The sequence below is a fragment of the Pempheris klunzingeri genome, chromosome 2, assembly GCF_042242105.1.
Source record: "Pempheris klunzingeri isolate RE-2024b chromosome 2, fPemKlu1.hap1, whole genome shotgun sequence".
Taxonomy (NCBI): domain Eukaryota; kingdom Metazoa; phylum Chordata; class Actinopteri; order Acropomatiformes; family Pempheridae; genus Pempheris; species Pempheris klunzingeri.
The window spans coordinates 20,429,119-20,446,117 of record NC_092013.1 but is presented as its reverse complement, the minus strand read 5'-3'; the positions used below and the strand labels follow the sequence as shown (position 1 = coordinate 20,446,117).

At 41.0% G+C, this 16,999-nt stretch overlaps 2 protein-coding genes across 2 annotated transcripts in view; one reads left to right on the top strand and one right to left on the bottom strand.

Annotated features, from left to right (window-relative positions):
• The window catches only part of lactbl1b (lactamase, beta-like 1b), an 18,506-nt gene extending 8,359 nt beyond the window's left edge, over positions 1–10,147 (top strand). Inside the window, exons 4-8 of the mRNA XM_070847283.1 lie at positions 828–934; positions 3,444–3,601; positions 6,252–6,499; positions 7,260–7,365; positions 9,169–10,147. Coding sequence (XP_070703384.1) covers positions 828–934; positions 3,444–3,601; positions 6,252–6,499; positions 7,260–7,365; positions 9,169–10,147 — 1,598 coding nt within the window. The remainder of the gene's footprint in view (positions 1–827; positions 935–3,443; positions 3,602–6,251; positions 6,500–7,259; positions 7,366–9,168) is intronic.
• Positions 10,148–12,564: 2,417 nt separating this feature from the next.
• nmur3 (neuromedin U receptor 3) lies at positions 12,565–16,154 on the bottom strand. The gene is made up of 2 exons (XM_070847295.1): positions 15,233–16,154; positions 12,565–12,986 (listed from the first exon to the last, which is right to left on the bottom strand). The coding sequence occupies exons 1-2, from the start codon at positions 16,074–16,076 to the stop codon at positions 12,565–12,567; spliced, it is 1,266 nt and encodes a 421-aa protein (XP_070703396.1). The 5' UTR covers positions 16,077–16,154.
• Positions 16,155–16,999: the final 845 nt, after the last annotated feature.

Below are 16,999 nucleotides of genomic sequence, written 5' to 3'. Positions count from 1 at the left end.
ATTTTGTCATAGTTACAAGATGCAGATCTAGTAAGTAAGAGATAAAACCCTCTCTTAATATGTGATCTTTATCCCGCAATTATGAGATAAAGCCTTAGCTCGCTAAAACGTTAGCCCTCAGTTGTTGGGGCGTCACATCAAATTCAGATCTCAGAGGGTAGTGTCAATTAAAACAGGGCGAACGGTTGGAAAATCACAGGAAGTTAATTATTCTCAATTTCCAATTTCTCAGACAGAACACGCTGTATTTAAGAATCAAAGAATGCAGACAGCATTCAAGAGTGAAATACAATAAATGAAGAGGAAAAAAGCCAAAATGTTTTATCCTCGAAACACTCAGTTTATAATCTTTATATGAATAAAGGAACCTCAGGTGGCATTATCAACGAGAAAAGTACAGCTCCACAGGTTCTGATTCATATTCAATGATACACCTTTTTTCATTCCATAAAGCCAGTTTCTATGTATAGTAGTCATTCAGAATGAAAAGGTAAACGGTGTCCTGAAGCTACAATGAAACATGGTGAAAAATCCTTGTTCAATCCAGAGTTCACAGTGGGACCAGGCTGCATCCCTTTTGATCAGCGAGTTGTATATCATACATTCTGTCAGATTGCATCCTGAAAGATCAACGGGGTTCATCGGGAACTGAGAGAATTAATGAGGCCCTGAGCCAGCCAATTATACCACATCATGCTGGCCTTTGTGCCTAAAATATATTATTCTATCAAACACCAAGTGGGAATTATAATAGCATGTCCTCATGTGCTTGTGCGGCTCCTTTTTTTTTCTCTCTCTCTTTCTCTCCGTTCTCATTTCCCATCCAGATGAAGGAATGGGTCGCAATGCCAAATCTGAGATGATGTGTCCTCGCTTCCCCGAGCCTCTCCCGCTGGAGCATCCTATCCCCAGTCTGAAAGAGGCCCTGGAAAAGGTGAGAGGAGCTCTTCATTTTGCACAGATTTAAGTCTGAGGTCGCATTTCCATCATGCCCACTCAAGTCGGAGGAAATTTGCAGGCTGGCCGCGATAATCCTTCACACCAAACGCCGTTGCAGTCGACAGAAGGAGATTAAAGATATAATGGATGAAAAACTGCGAGTGTGTGTCCAACCGCAAGGCTGTGTTTCTGCATGTAGGGAGAAGCAGTGTTCACAGTTCATCACCCGTATGCAAAGACATATTATTGAAACCCATAAGAGGATCTGAAAATAAATAGTAGCTGGTGCGCTTTAGTAATGAGGACGTGTCTATGTAGCGGAGAGGTAGATAAGTATCAACATCAATATTTGACTCGTGGTTGCCAGTTAAATCTCAGTTTGCTTTTACTGAAAATAGTTTCCTTTATCTGAAACACATCAAGCTAAACTGTGAATGAAAACCAAGCATATAAATATCTGCCCTGTGAACAACTTCTGTATAAATTGAATTTTTCTTCCTCTATTTTGAGGAATCAATTTGTTATACCTGAAGGTTTCCTCTTCACAAGTAAAAGGCACTGATTTCTCCTTTATAAATATAGGTAGATAATATAATAACTGTGCCCATTAAACTTAAATTGCTGTGGAGAATTGCAGCCTGACTAAAATAATTCACATTGTCTGCTCTGCAGTGGTGGAAGACATATTTAGATATTAAGTGAAAGGACCAGTAGCACAAACATATATGTCCTTAAAGGTTTAAAATTCTACTTAAGTAGAACTGCAGAAGTATTCTCCCCAAATGTAACTAAATCATCAAGACAAATGGCACCAGTGACTGATTTATGATATTTATTATATCTTTTACACCGATGCACTGACATGTAATCAGCATTATATTATTGTAGCAGGCTGAAGTGGAACTAATGATTTCCACTGTTCAGTCCAGCCTGGAGTCATGGCCCCACAAAGGCTCACAAGATAAATGAGACAAGTAGCACAACAGCAAAGAAGGAAAAACAAAGTTCTAGTACACTGATCAGCATTCATTTATTCTCTAACGCTTGCTTTTTGTGAAATATGCCATACTTTTATCTCTTTGGGCATGACAAAAGTTGTTTAAATAAAATGATCCAAGAACTCATTCCCCGATGGAACTGCTGACAACGACTCAGCTCAAACGTGACAAGAAGCTCCAGCTCCACACTGCTTTTTGTGCAGGGTCACGAGCCAGAAAAGTTTGGAACCGAGGGTTTAATCTCTGACAATGCGTTCTATTTTATATGCTCATTACGTGAGTAGATGTGCTTAGTTTCCACCGCTGATGTCCTGCCAGACACAAGCAACATAGAATGCAATTATATTCATGTCTGAAAGACACAAGAGGAATTATTTCTAACTTGAATAACCGCTTTTCCCAAACCCCCAACAAACATCTTGGTTTTCACACTCATGTCTCTACAGAGAACTTTGAACTAAACAACGAATAATTATCCAAACAGCTCTTTGAGATCTTTTCAGAGCAGATTGCAGGAGCTTGACTGACAGGCAGTCCTCTTAGAATCGGTGTGCGTCACTGGTAACACGCTGTATCGAGAGATGGTTGCATGAATTTGTGGTTGGCTAAACTGCATCCATCATCCAGCTGTTTTTAATATCTGTGATTGACCTCTTCCTACATGCAAGAGGAAATACAGTAGCTGGGATTGTTCTGGCAGAGGAAGGCATTTTTCTAAAACAGTCATCATAAAGCAATTACAACAACTGTGACTATGAACTACTGTTTTTTAGAGCAGCCCCACTGAAATGCAGGAAGTGTTTCTGACATGCTACTTGCAGCGGCATTTCACAGACATAATGATGGTGCCGATGATGGGCAACCGGCACATTTACCGTCCATTACTGTTACGTCTATGCCACATTGAAGTTGAGAACACACATTTGGTGATAAATACAGTTCTGGGAAAAAACATGAAAAAGCTTACACTTTACATCCTCCGCTTTATCTGGTCTAAACTTCTATTTCAAAATGGAATTTTAACTTTTGTAATATTTTCATTGCTGTTTGGCAGGTTCGTGACTTTTGAATGCAAAAAAACAAAGCATAAAGCCTCCTGAATATTTTAGAGGCAGTGTAACATCCTCCAGGGACATTCAGACATTACAGTACAATATTACACCTGTTTAGATATTTAATTATCTCTTTTATATATCATGGAATGAGAAGCACCATCCGAAACTTTGAGTTGCAAGCCAAGTTAAAAGGTTACTTAAAGGAATAGTTAGATTAAGAGTTATGTGAGAAGAGCAAAATCACTCTAGTGTCTGTATGTTGATGATGATGAACCTACAGCCAGCAGCCAGTTAGCCTAGCTTAGCATAAAGACTGGAAGCAGAGGGAAACAGCTAGCCTGTCTTCTTTACAGCTGTTTTTTTTTATTTTTATAAAGCAGTCTATATCCTGATTCATCTAAAGTGGATACATTTTCATCAAACTTCTCTTTTCCTGCTCTTTGTCTTCCAGGTGGATGTTTTGCTTCGGCAGAGTATCAACCCTGTCAGCCTTCCCTCTCTGTCGGCCATCGTGATCTTAAATGACACCGTGTTGTGGACCGGCAACTTTGGAAAAAGGAATAGCAGTGACCCTCTCTCAGGACCCCCCAACGAGTACACAATTTATAGGTGAGCACTGACACCTACAGCACAAATATCACAAATGCTGGTAAAAATATCAACATAACTAGACACTGAATTACATTTAAATAAAATGAAATTAAAATCAGGCCACTACAAGTAGAGAAAATGAAATAGAATAAAAAACCCTACCAATAAAGTTAGATACAAAAGGTGAAATAAACAAACAGAACAGATAAAACATTTAACCGCAAAGTAAAATAAATTGGTAAAAAAAAAAAAAAATTATTTAAAAGAAAATTTTTAGGGTTTGAAGAGTGATTTAAAAATGTTACTGTTTCCACAAGAATTAGACACATTTTCTGCAAACTTTATTTCAATGCAGCGCAGATAACATGTCCCCACTTCCCTGTTCCACATTATCAGTAAATTGCCCACCTGTAAAGCGATTCTGTTTTATTCCTTCATATGAAGGTTTAAATGCTGTTTCTCCACCAAGAATAAAATTCTGGTGTAGAAAACTGAAAGCACAGCCGAGGCTGATGGGAATGCAATCAAACAGATAGTTGTTAGGTCAAAGTATTGGACAAAGTTAGGCCTGCTGATTGAGCTAGATGTCAGGGGATCTCCGAAGTGATTGCAATTCGTCCTGAGGGAGGGAGGAACGTCTGCACCAAATATCACAGCAACCTAGTAATTGTTGAGACATTTCAGTCCGGACCAAAGTGGTGGGTCGACATACTGGGGCTAAAAAACACAGAAGTATTAACGCAGCGACTTAAAGGGGTACTTCCATTAAGTTGGGGGATTTGAGAAAGACAAACTTTTTTGACTTTTCGTCTCAAAGCTGAGAACCTACAATTTCGGTGACGAATCTTTCATTTGACTGTCTCTGTCTGACGAATGCCCACATCTCACACTCAGTGAGTTCTTCAAGCCCATATCAAGAAAGCCCTGATTCATTCTCAGACTTTAGAAAACTTCTCCAGAGCCACAGAAGATAGCAGCGCTGTGTCGTCTTGGTGTAAAATTCATGGAACATCTTTTTTTTTAAAAGATAGCATGTATGAGAAACTCGTCTCCAGCACATTTACCCTTTGAAGATGTGACATTTAAAGATTTATTGATTTCTATCACATGTACTTTGAGTGCTCTGACTCACAGTTTCTCCTGAAAGGGCTAGCACTCCATTTAAGTATTTTTCCCACAATGAATGATTTTTGATGCAGCTGGCAATTTGTTCAGCCGTGGCGAGCACCGTTGATGACACGTCTGTGAGCGTTCAACACGAGTGCCCATCTTCCAAATCACAGCGCTGCAAACCGTGAGGATTAAATTATATTCAACATTCAGAAATAAGTTGCGCCATGTGAGTGTTGGGAATTAGTTCGCAATTTGTGTTTTTGACGAGATGAATTGAGCGGAAGAAATTGACTTCACAGGCTGTTTGCTGTCAGACGGTACTCATCCATGTGTTTCATGTGAAAAACGACCTTTTTAATATGCACCTATACTTAAAAAAAGCAGCTCTTTACTCACATTAGGTCCCTGCAGTGGGGACCTTGATTTGAATCATTGAATTTTGTAGCATTTTAGGTACATTTTTATTCATATTGAAGACACAGCACAATCACACACTCCACACAAAAAAAGAATCTAAATCCCTTAAAAAAAACTTAACCCAAATCTAGAGGGGAAGGAGTACTAGAATATTTCGCTCAAGTTAAAGTAATGTTAGTGAGTTAAAATACTGTGAGTTTAAACATTACTGTGTTACATTTTTCAAGTATGATGATGATACTGTTCTATGGAAGAGCTACTGAATTAAAAAACGCCTTTAGGCTGCAAAATAAAGTGCATACAGACTAGTGGAACATCAGCCTAGTGGAGGATATGAACCTCATGTGCAGACTGTGCATACCAGTGATTATATATTTCGAATATACAGCTGCCCTCCTCAGTGTCCCCGAACTAGAATTGACCAGAAATAAAGAAAAAACTCAGAGAAATACACAGAAGTGGCCAACAATAGATAAAAGGAGCTATGGACACCACAGTGGGGGCAACAATCAATGTTAGGCTACAGAATTAACATATAAACTGCTGCTTGAACAGCAGAATAAATCATCACCATAGCAGAGGGGTGCAGACAATACAAACAAAGTCAACAGTAGCCACGAACACGCATATTAAAGCAAAAGGGGAGACGACACTGTTACACTCAGCACACACACACACACAATCAGTGAAAATCAATAAGTATGCAGTTGTAGTCACCTGTCTGAGCATGTTTTGTGTTTGTCTGCTTTTTCATTCTCAATGTATAATATAACCAGCCCGCTTAGACTCTCTGCCCCACTACACTTCTCAGAGTCATTTTGAGCTGAAAGGAGTCAGCTGGGGTCACCTGGAGGATACGCCATGAGCATGTTAGCCATGTTAGACTAGTACCATAGATGGGAAAGGCAGGAGAGAGAGAGGGGGGATGCCAGCACAAGGCCTGGGCTGCTGCGTTAAGGACTTTGTGGCAGACACTCACCCGAATGGAGAATTGATGGAAAGTAAGAAGGAAAGCAAAGCAGGGAGGCGAGACCCGAGATTGCAGTAAACAAAAACAGTGCAACAGCGTGCCAACACTTGTGAGGTATTTTCTGTCACACTGAAGAACAATTGCCTTGCTCTGTTATCTGTCTTTCAGAATTGCCAGCCTATCTAAAATCTTCCCGACGCTGATGCTGTACAAACTGTGGGAGGATGGGAAGATTGGCTCCCTTGATGACCCTCTGGAAAAATACGTGGAGAACTTCACCATCAAAAACCCTCTGGGGAAGACGAGAGACTCTGAGCTGAAATATGTGACAGATGGCCTGATATTTCTGGACAGCGGAGAGGTTCAGATCCGCTCCTCCTCCGTCACCTTGCGAAGGATGGCGAGCCAGCTTTCAGGTACAGACAGAGGATGATACAGAGCAACTTCCAATTTAAATGATTCTGGGAGCCAACTGCTGTAATATGGTAGAAGGTAGAAGTATGTCCCCTAATCTGTACTACATTTTGGTTGGCATATTCTTTTTGTAGTTAGTCAATCTGAATGAAAATTAATCAGCAAATATCGTGACAATTGTTTAAGTCATTTTCTGACATTTTTTTTATGCCAAACAATCAATCTAGTAATTGAGAAATTCACCGTGTTTGTCATCAGAAGTATGAAGTAGATATGAACAGCCAGGCACTGTAAATGGCAAAAAAGATTAAAAATAAATGTGTTTGTTTTTAGAGGTCTCAACGGATATCCGCGAAAGAATCTTTTAGTTGCATCCATATATTGACACAGCAAAACATTTGCCATGGTCATGCATAAGCAGACACCTGTTTATCTGCCAAAGCTTTTCTATTTTTCAATAGTTCATTGGAATAATATAAAAGATGAGAGAAACTCCTGAGGCAAGAAGAGCCATAAATCCTTAGATATCCGAGCCTGGCTCAGTTTAACCATCAAAGCATCAAGGCTGAACATAATCATCGTGTTCAGAGGGCTGTGAATTTGTCACTGATCTACAAAGCGGAACGCAATAACAATCAGACAAATCAACAAAGTGAAGAGATATTTCCTTAAGCAGGATAGAGAGAAGACCTGTTATGTTTGTTGTTTTTATTCACTAATTCTAATTATCATTCAACACCGTTTCACTGTGGACTGATCCAGGTCTGCCTCGGAGACTCCGGGCCACAAATCTGCTTTGGAAAGGAAAAACACAATCTGCAATCAATCTGCTACAAGATGATGTCCTTGTCGCAGACCCAGGCACCAAGTAAGATTTATTATGCTGATTTCCAGATGCAGATTTTACTGTGGAAAGAGAAATAGAAACAAACTATTGTAGAAGCGGAAATCATAAGAAATGGTATGAATGTCTGTATTCATTATGGTCTGTTTATTGGCTCATATTTAATGAAGGCACTGTTGTTAAAAGTCAAAATACACTACTCACAAAAAGTTAGGGATATTCGACTTTCAGGTGAAATTTATGGAAAATGTAAAAAGTGAATGCTACAGTGATATTATATCATGAAAGTAGGGCATTTAAGTAGAAGCATGCAATGGTCATTTCTTCATCTTAAACAATTTATTGAAAGAAAATCTAACAACAGTGGTAGGTATACCACAACAACAAAAAAAATTGTGCCTCAATAAATTGGGATGTGGCCAAAGGACGTCCACTCCTCTCCTTTCTGTGACTCTTCCAGTCTCTGTATTACTGTTACAACCTCCTGATGACACTCTGTGACCCTCTAAGCTCAGTGAACACCTCCGTCTGAGGACTTCCTGTTTGAAGCCTCCAGTGTTGAGGTGCTGCTGATCAACTGTTAGGTGTCGTCTTGGTCTCATGATGTCAGAATGTGAACAGCAGGATGAGGAGGACTGTTTAAATACCAATTCTAACTGAAGCAGGAAATGTATCGGTCGATTCATGGATCAAACCTGTTATGAATGTTGCTGTTAAGCTTCTTGTTAGAGAACAGCAACTTGTGCAAAAAGTACTGAGACACTGAACAGTTGGACATGTGCATTCAAAAGTTTAGAGAAGGTCACATTAAGTTCACCTGGAAAGGTTAGAATGCATTTTAGGTTCATCCTGAAATTTCACCTGAAAGCCGAATATCCCTAGCTTTTTGTGAGTAGTGTATGTGACACTGAAGGGCAATACTGCCTATATAATACCAGGTCTCACTGATATAAATCACCCTCTACATTTCACTTTGTAAAAAAGAGTTAATTTGGCCTGTGGAGGATTTCATGAATGAATGTCAAATCTAATTGGACAAATTTTCACATTCTGTATCTGTCTGTGCATGCAATATTACACTGATTGGCAAAACATGTAACCTTTCAGTGAAGAAACATGTTTAACATGTTAATGTCTCAGAGATCTTTATTAAAGCTGCAGGGGAGTCTTTGGCACTGAATTCCAGAGTTTAGGATATATGCATTTCATACTTAACATAAGATCAAAATTTAAAACCTTTAAATCCGTCACTGTTTTAACACTGATGAAACTTCTTCATGCAGATTGGATGTGAGGGCCTTAATCATTTGTTCACAACAACACTCTTTGCACAATACTGTTTAAAGCAATAGTTTGGCATTTTAGGAAATCGCTTTGTTGTCGAGAGTGATACATGATGATAAAAGTGGTTTGGAGTTACAAGGGTTTATGTGACAGAAAAAGTCTTAGTCGGAAGCAGTGACTCCCTGAACTCTCACTGATCTTTACTTTATTTTATTTGTTCTTTTATTTATTAATGGTCATGTACAATATTAAGCATGAATGTCATAATTTGAGTAAGGCTAATTTCCCTCTGCTGTCAGTCTTTGTGCTAGGCTGAACTGCATGGCAGATGGCTGTAACTTCATATGATCATACAAATACAAGAATGGCATCGACCATCTCATTTCCCTCTTTACATGAAAGCTTCTAAACATACTGCCCAAAATATTGAACTATTTCTTCAAGATAGGAGACAAGTTTCAACATGGAAGATATTTCTCTTATTTGCTGCATGAAGAACCAGATCTTTGAGACTCTGTCCATCTCTTTCTGACATCCCTCTAGATGTCACTACAGCAACCTCGCCTTCTCCCTGCTGGCTCATGTAATGGCCGAGCGAGTGGCCGCCGTTGACTACCAGCGGTGGATCACAGACAACATCCTGGACCGGCTGGGGATGGAGGACACTGGTTTCGACATCACCCCGGGGCTCCAGAGCCAGATGGCTGTGGGAGTGTACTCCAGCGGAAAACCAGCCCCTCTCTATGACCTAGGTTGGTACCGACCTTCAGGTCAGATGTTCTCCACGGCCGCAGACTTGGCCAAGCTCGCCATGATGCTGCTGGGTGCTTATCACCGCAAGCTGCTGGAGCCCGACTCCTTGAAGATCATGCTGACCCCACTCTTCAGGTGCGATAAGGACTATTTTGCCAACCGTACTGGGACGCCGTGGGAGGTGAATGAGCAGATGGGCTATGAGATGGTGCGTAAAGACGGCGATCTGGACGGCTACTCAGCCACCTTCTCCCTGGTACCCAGACTAAAGCTCGGTCTGGTGGTGCTAATGGCTGGCAGCCGGTCTCAGAACCAGGATGTGGCCACCAAAGCCTATAACCATATCATCCCAGCCATAGAAAAAGCCTTCAGGGAAGCCAAGAAGATCCTCTTTGCTCCACCAAGTCCAGATCCTTACATTGGCTTTTTCACCTACAGCAACATCACCTTCTACGAGATCAAAGTCGGGCCAGATGGAGTTCTGATCATGCAACAGTTTGGGCCTCAGATTGAGGAGCTGATCCCAGAAAAGTACAGGACAATAAAGCTCAACTACCTGGTTGAGCGGGTGTTCAGAGTGGTTTTTGAAAAAGAGTACCCGTGTGTTTTGCGAGTCGGCACAGCCTCGGTGTCCCTGGAGGCCCAAGATGGCCAGTTATTTAACTTCTACACGTTTGATAAGCGGGGTTTGTCCCCTGGTTTCGACGCACCAGGACTGAACACGTATAATGTGGTCAGAATAGCCCGCAGACCAACCTTCTCAAGCTGAACTGCAGCAGTGGGTATTGAAAGACCAAATGGAAAAGTTGGGGTCGTTTTGGCGGTCAAAGATAGGATTGTGCTCTTGATTGACAGAGAGCCCAGAGAAGGACGGCAATATGTGCAATGTCTTGCGCAGAAAATTAATTTGTTTCTCTGCTGAAATGTATGTATATGACTGTCCTCCTCGCACTGGTCCTTTATCATGCCTCCTGACTAAACATTCACATTATGGTGATACAGTGCTTGTGTTTTTCCTGCTTTCATTTAAACCCACTCCGACATTGTCTTGGTCTTTCTGTCCTTGAGTTTTCTTGAAAGAGAGCTGCTTAACACTGGCTAACAATAAACTCCTGTTGTGGTCATCTACATGAATATTTCCATACAATGAATTTTCAATTCTTCGACCATGACTGCAGTTCCTCGAGCTCATCGGCTCATACATATTTAAACTCTGTTTGTGAAGGAAACAAATGGTTGAATTTCATATGTGACTATTCACTGTGCTTGTGGCAGCTAAAATCAGGACATTTTCATGGCAAATGTGAATATGCATCACTTTAATTTAAATACTGTTGTTGCCACAAGTATGAAACTGCTGATTAATGTCAACAATCATGCACTTACATGTGACTAAGATGCTAAATATTTTGGCTCCAAACAAGAAGTGATTTAGGACAGAGAGGCTTTTGGTTGCCTGTGTGCCTCATTGCTGTTTAATCCCTAAAAATGTACTCAAAATTTGTCCAGACCTCTAACATCAATATTAATAATACGCTGGCCAGACTGCGGTAGGAAAATGACAGATTCAAGCGTATGAAAATGTTTCTCGTGAGACAAAGGCTGATGTTTTACCTTTTATGTTAGATTGCCTGTCTGACAGAGTGATGAAAATGAAATAGATATTGAAAATGTGGCTTACTCTTGAAGCATTAGATGCAATGAGTGATATCGAGGGAATGTGAAGGCAATACAGCCTAAAAAATAAATGTACTGTATCCACTTTGTCCAGCTGCGGGTGAAATATACTGAAATTGGCATTCAACCATGCAATGCAATGTTGCTGTAGCCCACAGATTAAAGCTCATTCTTATGTGTGGTGGGAAGAAAATATAATTTGGGTCATGCAATATTGTAACTGACACTGCAATAAAAGTGTACCAACATGCAAATTATACCACATGTTGATTCTCTGCTCTTGCTGAGGCTGAGGCATTTTGGATAAGATGTCAAATGAAGCTTATGCAGCCTTCGGTAACAATCACACACCATTATGCTACATCCATATTTCAGTTAACAAAACAAACAGCACTTAACACAGGTAAGGCAGAAAATAATACTACTGGTAGCTTTGTCTGCACAGCTCCAACATTTATTAATTTAAATTGCACAATAGCCACTTTCAGCGTTGCCACTACAGCGAACAAAAGTTAACCCATCGATCAAATCATGTGCTGGTCGTGCAACAAGAGACAAAACAACATTAGGAAAAGCTAACAGTAGAGCATTAGAGTCTTGGTTAACAAGTCCCAAAGAATCACAGAGAAATATTTGACCTGTTTTTTTTCTGCTTAGCAACACATCAATTAACAAAATACAGAAAAAAAGAATAATGAACAACACGTTATCATTCAGATCACGTTTCATTGTCCCACTTTCACTCTGGATGCATCCTCTAAGGCATACAGCAGTTACAGAATAAGACAGCAGGTGGAATATGCAGGCACTGTTGCACAATGTTATCCGTCGTCACAAAAAGCAAACCAAATCAGAGTTCACATACAAGCTCTTTAGTGACATGTGATAAGTTTAAAGGAGCAATTTGACATTTTGGGAAATTGGCTTATTCACTCTCTTGGCGAGAGTTAGACGAGAAGATCAATACAACTCTCACGTCTGATAAATGTTATTTACATTTTGGATTTCTACGGATTAAACAAACATGATGAAATGTGTTTATGTGTTGGTAGACATTTAAAGGTCCCATGTTGTGAAAAATGCCCTTTTTAATGTCTTTTCAACACATATATGTGTCTCGGGTGTGCCTAACGACCGCCAAACTATGAGTACTGCTCCAACTTTCAGTAAATGTTTGTGAAAACGCATCGTTTGGATTTTGTTCCCCTTATGATGTCATAAAACAGCTGCAGCAGCCATGTCTGCTAAGAGAAGAGATTTGTGTTTTTTGAACTGTAGTAGGGCCTCCAAATATAGGTATGAACTTTAAAATGAGCAGAATATGGGACCTTTGGGCGCTGGTAGGTAGCTTTGGTTCCCTTTTCTCCCGTTTCCTGTCTTTAACCAACGTCTGGCAATAGCTTCATATTTCACAGATATGAGAGTCTATCAATCTTCTCATCTAACTATTGGCAAGAAGGTATAAAACTCATTGTTATTCACATGTTTTTAGCTTATTCCAATCAAATCTCAGAATGCAGAGGTCTTGCAGGCTGTCTCTTTACATGCACATGTGAGTTCCATGCTCAGTGTCATGTTGGGAGACAGCAAGGGGATGAAAGCATTGGAGTGCTCACCGTCAGCCTGAGCTCTCGAGCTTGAGACAGAGGGATCCAGTAAGATCTTAGGGAATGGCGGCGAGTCTCTGACAGAGCTGTTATCCTCCGTGTGGGAGCACACGAGTTCTCGAAAGCACTCCCTGAAGCGTGTCGAGAGCAGGCTGTAGATGATAGGGTTGACTGCTGAGCTGAGGTAGAAGAAGACGCCCGACAAGATGTGGACGTACTGATAAATGTTGTGCATCAAATCAGTCCACTGGCTGATGGAACTCCACAGGAGACGCTCAATGTGGAACGGTGCCCAGCAGACTCCGAACACTGCCACCACGATTGCTAGAGAATCAGGCAAGAGACAACAAGGCTGTTAAAAAAAGTTTTTTTTGTTGGTTACACACTTTTCTTGATAGCTGGTCTCTTTTATCTATTACGTATTTTTGATGGAAGGAGTGAAAAGATGTGCTAAAACTGGACACGTGCAGGAATCCAGGCTAACATCACTTGGATGCTGCACTCTCGCATTGTTCTCCTAACAATACATGCATCGTGCTCTCAGCGTGCTCTCACTGAAGAGGCAGGCTGTTTGGCTCTTTATGATGGTGGACATATGGCGTCAAGCTTTGTTGGGTGCTTGGTGGCACTCCACACACTGACAAGATATTTTTAAATGTGAGAGTGGCAAAGATTCAGCACTTAGTTTCTCTCTTTTCCCAACAACAGAGTCTGAAACATAATCTTATTCCGCACTGTTTGACAGAACCACATTCATACTCTGGCTCATTTTGCATTAGCTCTTCATTGCTGTTGAGGGAAATATTCAAACCCAAGAAAGACTTCAGATGAATCGTGCATCAGCTTATATACATTTCCTCAACATTCAGCCTGATGTGTATTCTTGGAAGCTTTGGGATCTCTACAAGAATTTAAAGGCAGGGTCTGCAACTCATTTTAGAGGCACTTTTTGTTAAATTGGTTGAAATTCTCCTAATAACCCGACAGCAATTAACAAATGAAAAAGCTTGAAAAAAAAGAAAAAAAAGAAAAGGTAGCTGGATTATAACAAACTAGTTCAGTCATTTTATTTTGACTGAATGAAATGATTGGATGGCCAACCTGCCTGTCTACCTACATGCCTGTCTACCTGTGCGCACACCACACGTGTTCCCGTTGCACATGACTGGAGTCTTCCACAAGGCTAAAGCTAATGAGCTCGTCACACAAGAACGGCAGAGAAAGCGCAGCCAAAATTTCAATTACAGCTCAGTGACAGACTGTCTGGAGGTACCAGCATGAACCACACACCCACTGAGCTGAAGAACAAGAGAGAGTGGCTGCTGACCTTAACAGAATGTCATTTAGGGAGCTAACAGCATGAAGCTCAGCCTCTGAGCCCAGTGAGCTAAAGGTAATGTTACAATTGTGACGACAGTTTTGATTGTGGCATTTAACAAGAGCTGTTTATTTGTTAGACTGGAAAATTAAGAGATGGTGTCAGTCAGCAATTGTGTAGGGAATGAACGAGGGACCCGACAGAGGCAAAGGCCGGTCTTCTCATCACTGTTGTGGCCTTGTCTTCCAACGTTAGTCAGGCAGCGTGTTCATGTGTTGTGGGGGAGTAACATTGGAGGAAAGCCTGAACTGAGGGAGTGGGATATTTTCGGTTGGATACTTTCAAAATCTAGTAACTCTTTGTATTTCCTCCAATGTTATAACCTCTGCCTTTAAATACATTTCTGAGGGTCTGACGAAATTTTGGCTGAGTTTGTACTGACTCACCCGCACACAAGTGACAAGAGACAAAATGCTACGCTTTGGTAAAAACTTGACATATCTTAATATTAATAGATTATTACATCTATCTGTGTACCTGCAAAACATGCCTGTTCATAATAAAACCTCTTAAAGCACCCAAAAAGTTGATTTCAATTGAGTATTTCACTACAACATTGAATATTTGTGATTAAACAAGCAGCATAAAGATCAGAGAAAACAAGAATGCTGAGGTTTAGCAGGTATATTTGTTACCATGTTCATCATCTTAGCTTAGCATGTTAGCATTCACTGATTATCTAAGGCTAAGTGGCTGTCAGTAATTTTGCAGGTATTTGGTGATTCAGAAATATCAGGACCTTTGAGATGACTCATTTAGCAATTCAAAACCATTTGTCATATATTATTTTGTTACATGTGGTGGAGTCATTTTCAAACAATGGATGCATCCGTCTAGAGTCCTCACACAAAATTGACTGAAAGGGAAGAAAGGAGCAAATCAAATACAGGAATTTAGAGCAAAATGGTCTCACAGTGGGGTAGGTGAACTGCATACTGTAAGAGCTGCATGTGTGCGTGACTGAATTGTCATGTAGCCCTAAAGCTTAGAAGACATGACACAAAAAGATGCCCCTCAGAATACAAATGATCCATACAAAGAATTGACAATTACTCGTGTTTGGCCCTCGTTTTGTGTCGGGGAACACGTCCTGGCATTGATAGCACATATTAGAGGGGATATGCTTTCATACCTTGGCCTATGACAGTAACGCAAATTTACTGAAAGCAGATGTACAGAAAAATTAACTTACAGAGCATCTTGTTAACCTGCCTCCTGCGCCCGTTCACACTAATCTTCCTCTGGTTATTGCTGCTGCAGTTCTTTCCCAGGCTCCCTCTGGGCTGCCGCCTTTCTCTACCCAAATGAAGCCCCATCAACAGGTACAGCACGCTAATCACAGCCATGGGCACAAAGTAGAAGCACACAGTGGTGATCTGCATGACCATGTTGTATATCCACAGGGGCTTCACCACAGTGCATATGGCCGACTCCTCCTTCCTCTCTGGCAGGTAGAAGATGCCGTGCAGTGAGGTGTTGGGGATGGCGCAGATCATGGACACCACCCACACGATAGTGATGACCCGCTTGGCATGCTGGTTGGTTGACAGGTAGCGCGTTTTGAGCGGGTGCACCACAGCTATATACCGCTCCACGCTCAGAGCTGTGACGTTGAGGATTGAGGCGAAGCAGACCGTCTCGAAGAGGAAGGTCTTGAAGTAGCAGCCACCCTCGCCAAAGAGGAACGGGTAGTTCTGCCACAGGTCGTAAATCTCCAGGGGCATCCCGAACAAAAGCACGAGGACGTCCGACACAGCCAGGCTCAGCAGGTAGAGGTTGGTGGGGTTTCGCATCTTCTTGTGCTTTGCTATCACTGCACATGTGAGCAGGTTTCCAGACAAGCCGGTGAGGAAGATGAGAAGGTAAATACTGGTCACAGGGTGGAAGAAGGGAGATCGTTTTGGACCCAGGATTTCGATGAGGTTGACTTCAGTGAATTGGTTGTTGGTGTAATTCCCAGTGGCATTTAGTGGGATGCTGGTATTGTGGAACAGTGCAGATGCGTTGGAAGGGGAGCCCAGCAAAAGGAGCTCCATTTCACAAAGGAAAACTGGAGGAACAACCGGAGATGTCAACACATCCTGCACTGATATCTGGGTTTGTTCAACACTGGAGGCCTGCTATGAAAGGAAAAATGACAATAGATGAAACAAGAAGTGCTATCCCATTTGAACTGATTCACTCTCTGGTGATTCATATTGGGCTCAAACTTCAGTCTAACGTTCCTTCTCTTCACATAAATCACACATTTAAACGAAAACTCAGTGATTCACGTGTTCCCAGAACTTGAGAGCTAATAATGTCTAAGCTAAGGGCTTTAAGAGATTGAAATATTTTACTCTAGCATGATTAAAATATGCAAAATTTCGTTATGCCTGCATAACGACAATAAAGAAACTTGAACTTGAACTTAAAATGGAGGATATTTGAAATAGATGTGTGATATCAAATACATACCACTGGGGTGGCAGCTAATTATTTCCATTACAGATTAACATGCCAATTATTGTCTTGATTCATTGTTTTGTCTATAAACTGACAGAAAATAAGAAGAATTCCCATTTAAATTTAAAGGTACCAAGCTGGTATCTTCATATTCCTCTTTTTATCTGACAGTAACTCCAAAACCTGATGATCGGAAGTTTACAGTAACATAAGAGTCAGCAAACCTTCATATCTGAGAAGCTGAAATAAGAGAATGTGGGCTTTTTGATTCATTGGCTAATTGTTTCAGCCCTATTACCTCTGAGATGACAGACGGGTGAAATCTGGCATCCTTAATGTCTTAAACAACAACAAAGCCTTCATTTTTTTTGGGGGGGGGGGTGAATACAGGAGACGAGCATTTTCATTTTCAGGGCACAAACATGTTAACCTGATAATGTCGGGACCATCTGGTGCAGAAATGCATTATTCATTTATGAAATGCACTTCCAGTGTGTTTATTTAGCGGGCATCT

What these genes read in the sequence shown, in the direction of transcription:
- nmur3 (XM_070847295.1), bottom strand. Translation starts at nt 16,076, where the DNA reads ATGGAGCTCCTTTTGCTGGGCTCCCCTTCCAACGCATCTGCACTGTTC. An exon ending in GCAGGTTAACAAGATGCTCT is followed by an intron (nt 12,987 to 15,232) that starts GTAAGTTAATTT and finishes CTGATTCTCTAG; the next exon opens with CAATCGTGGTGGCAGTGTTC.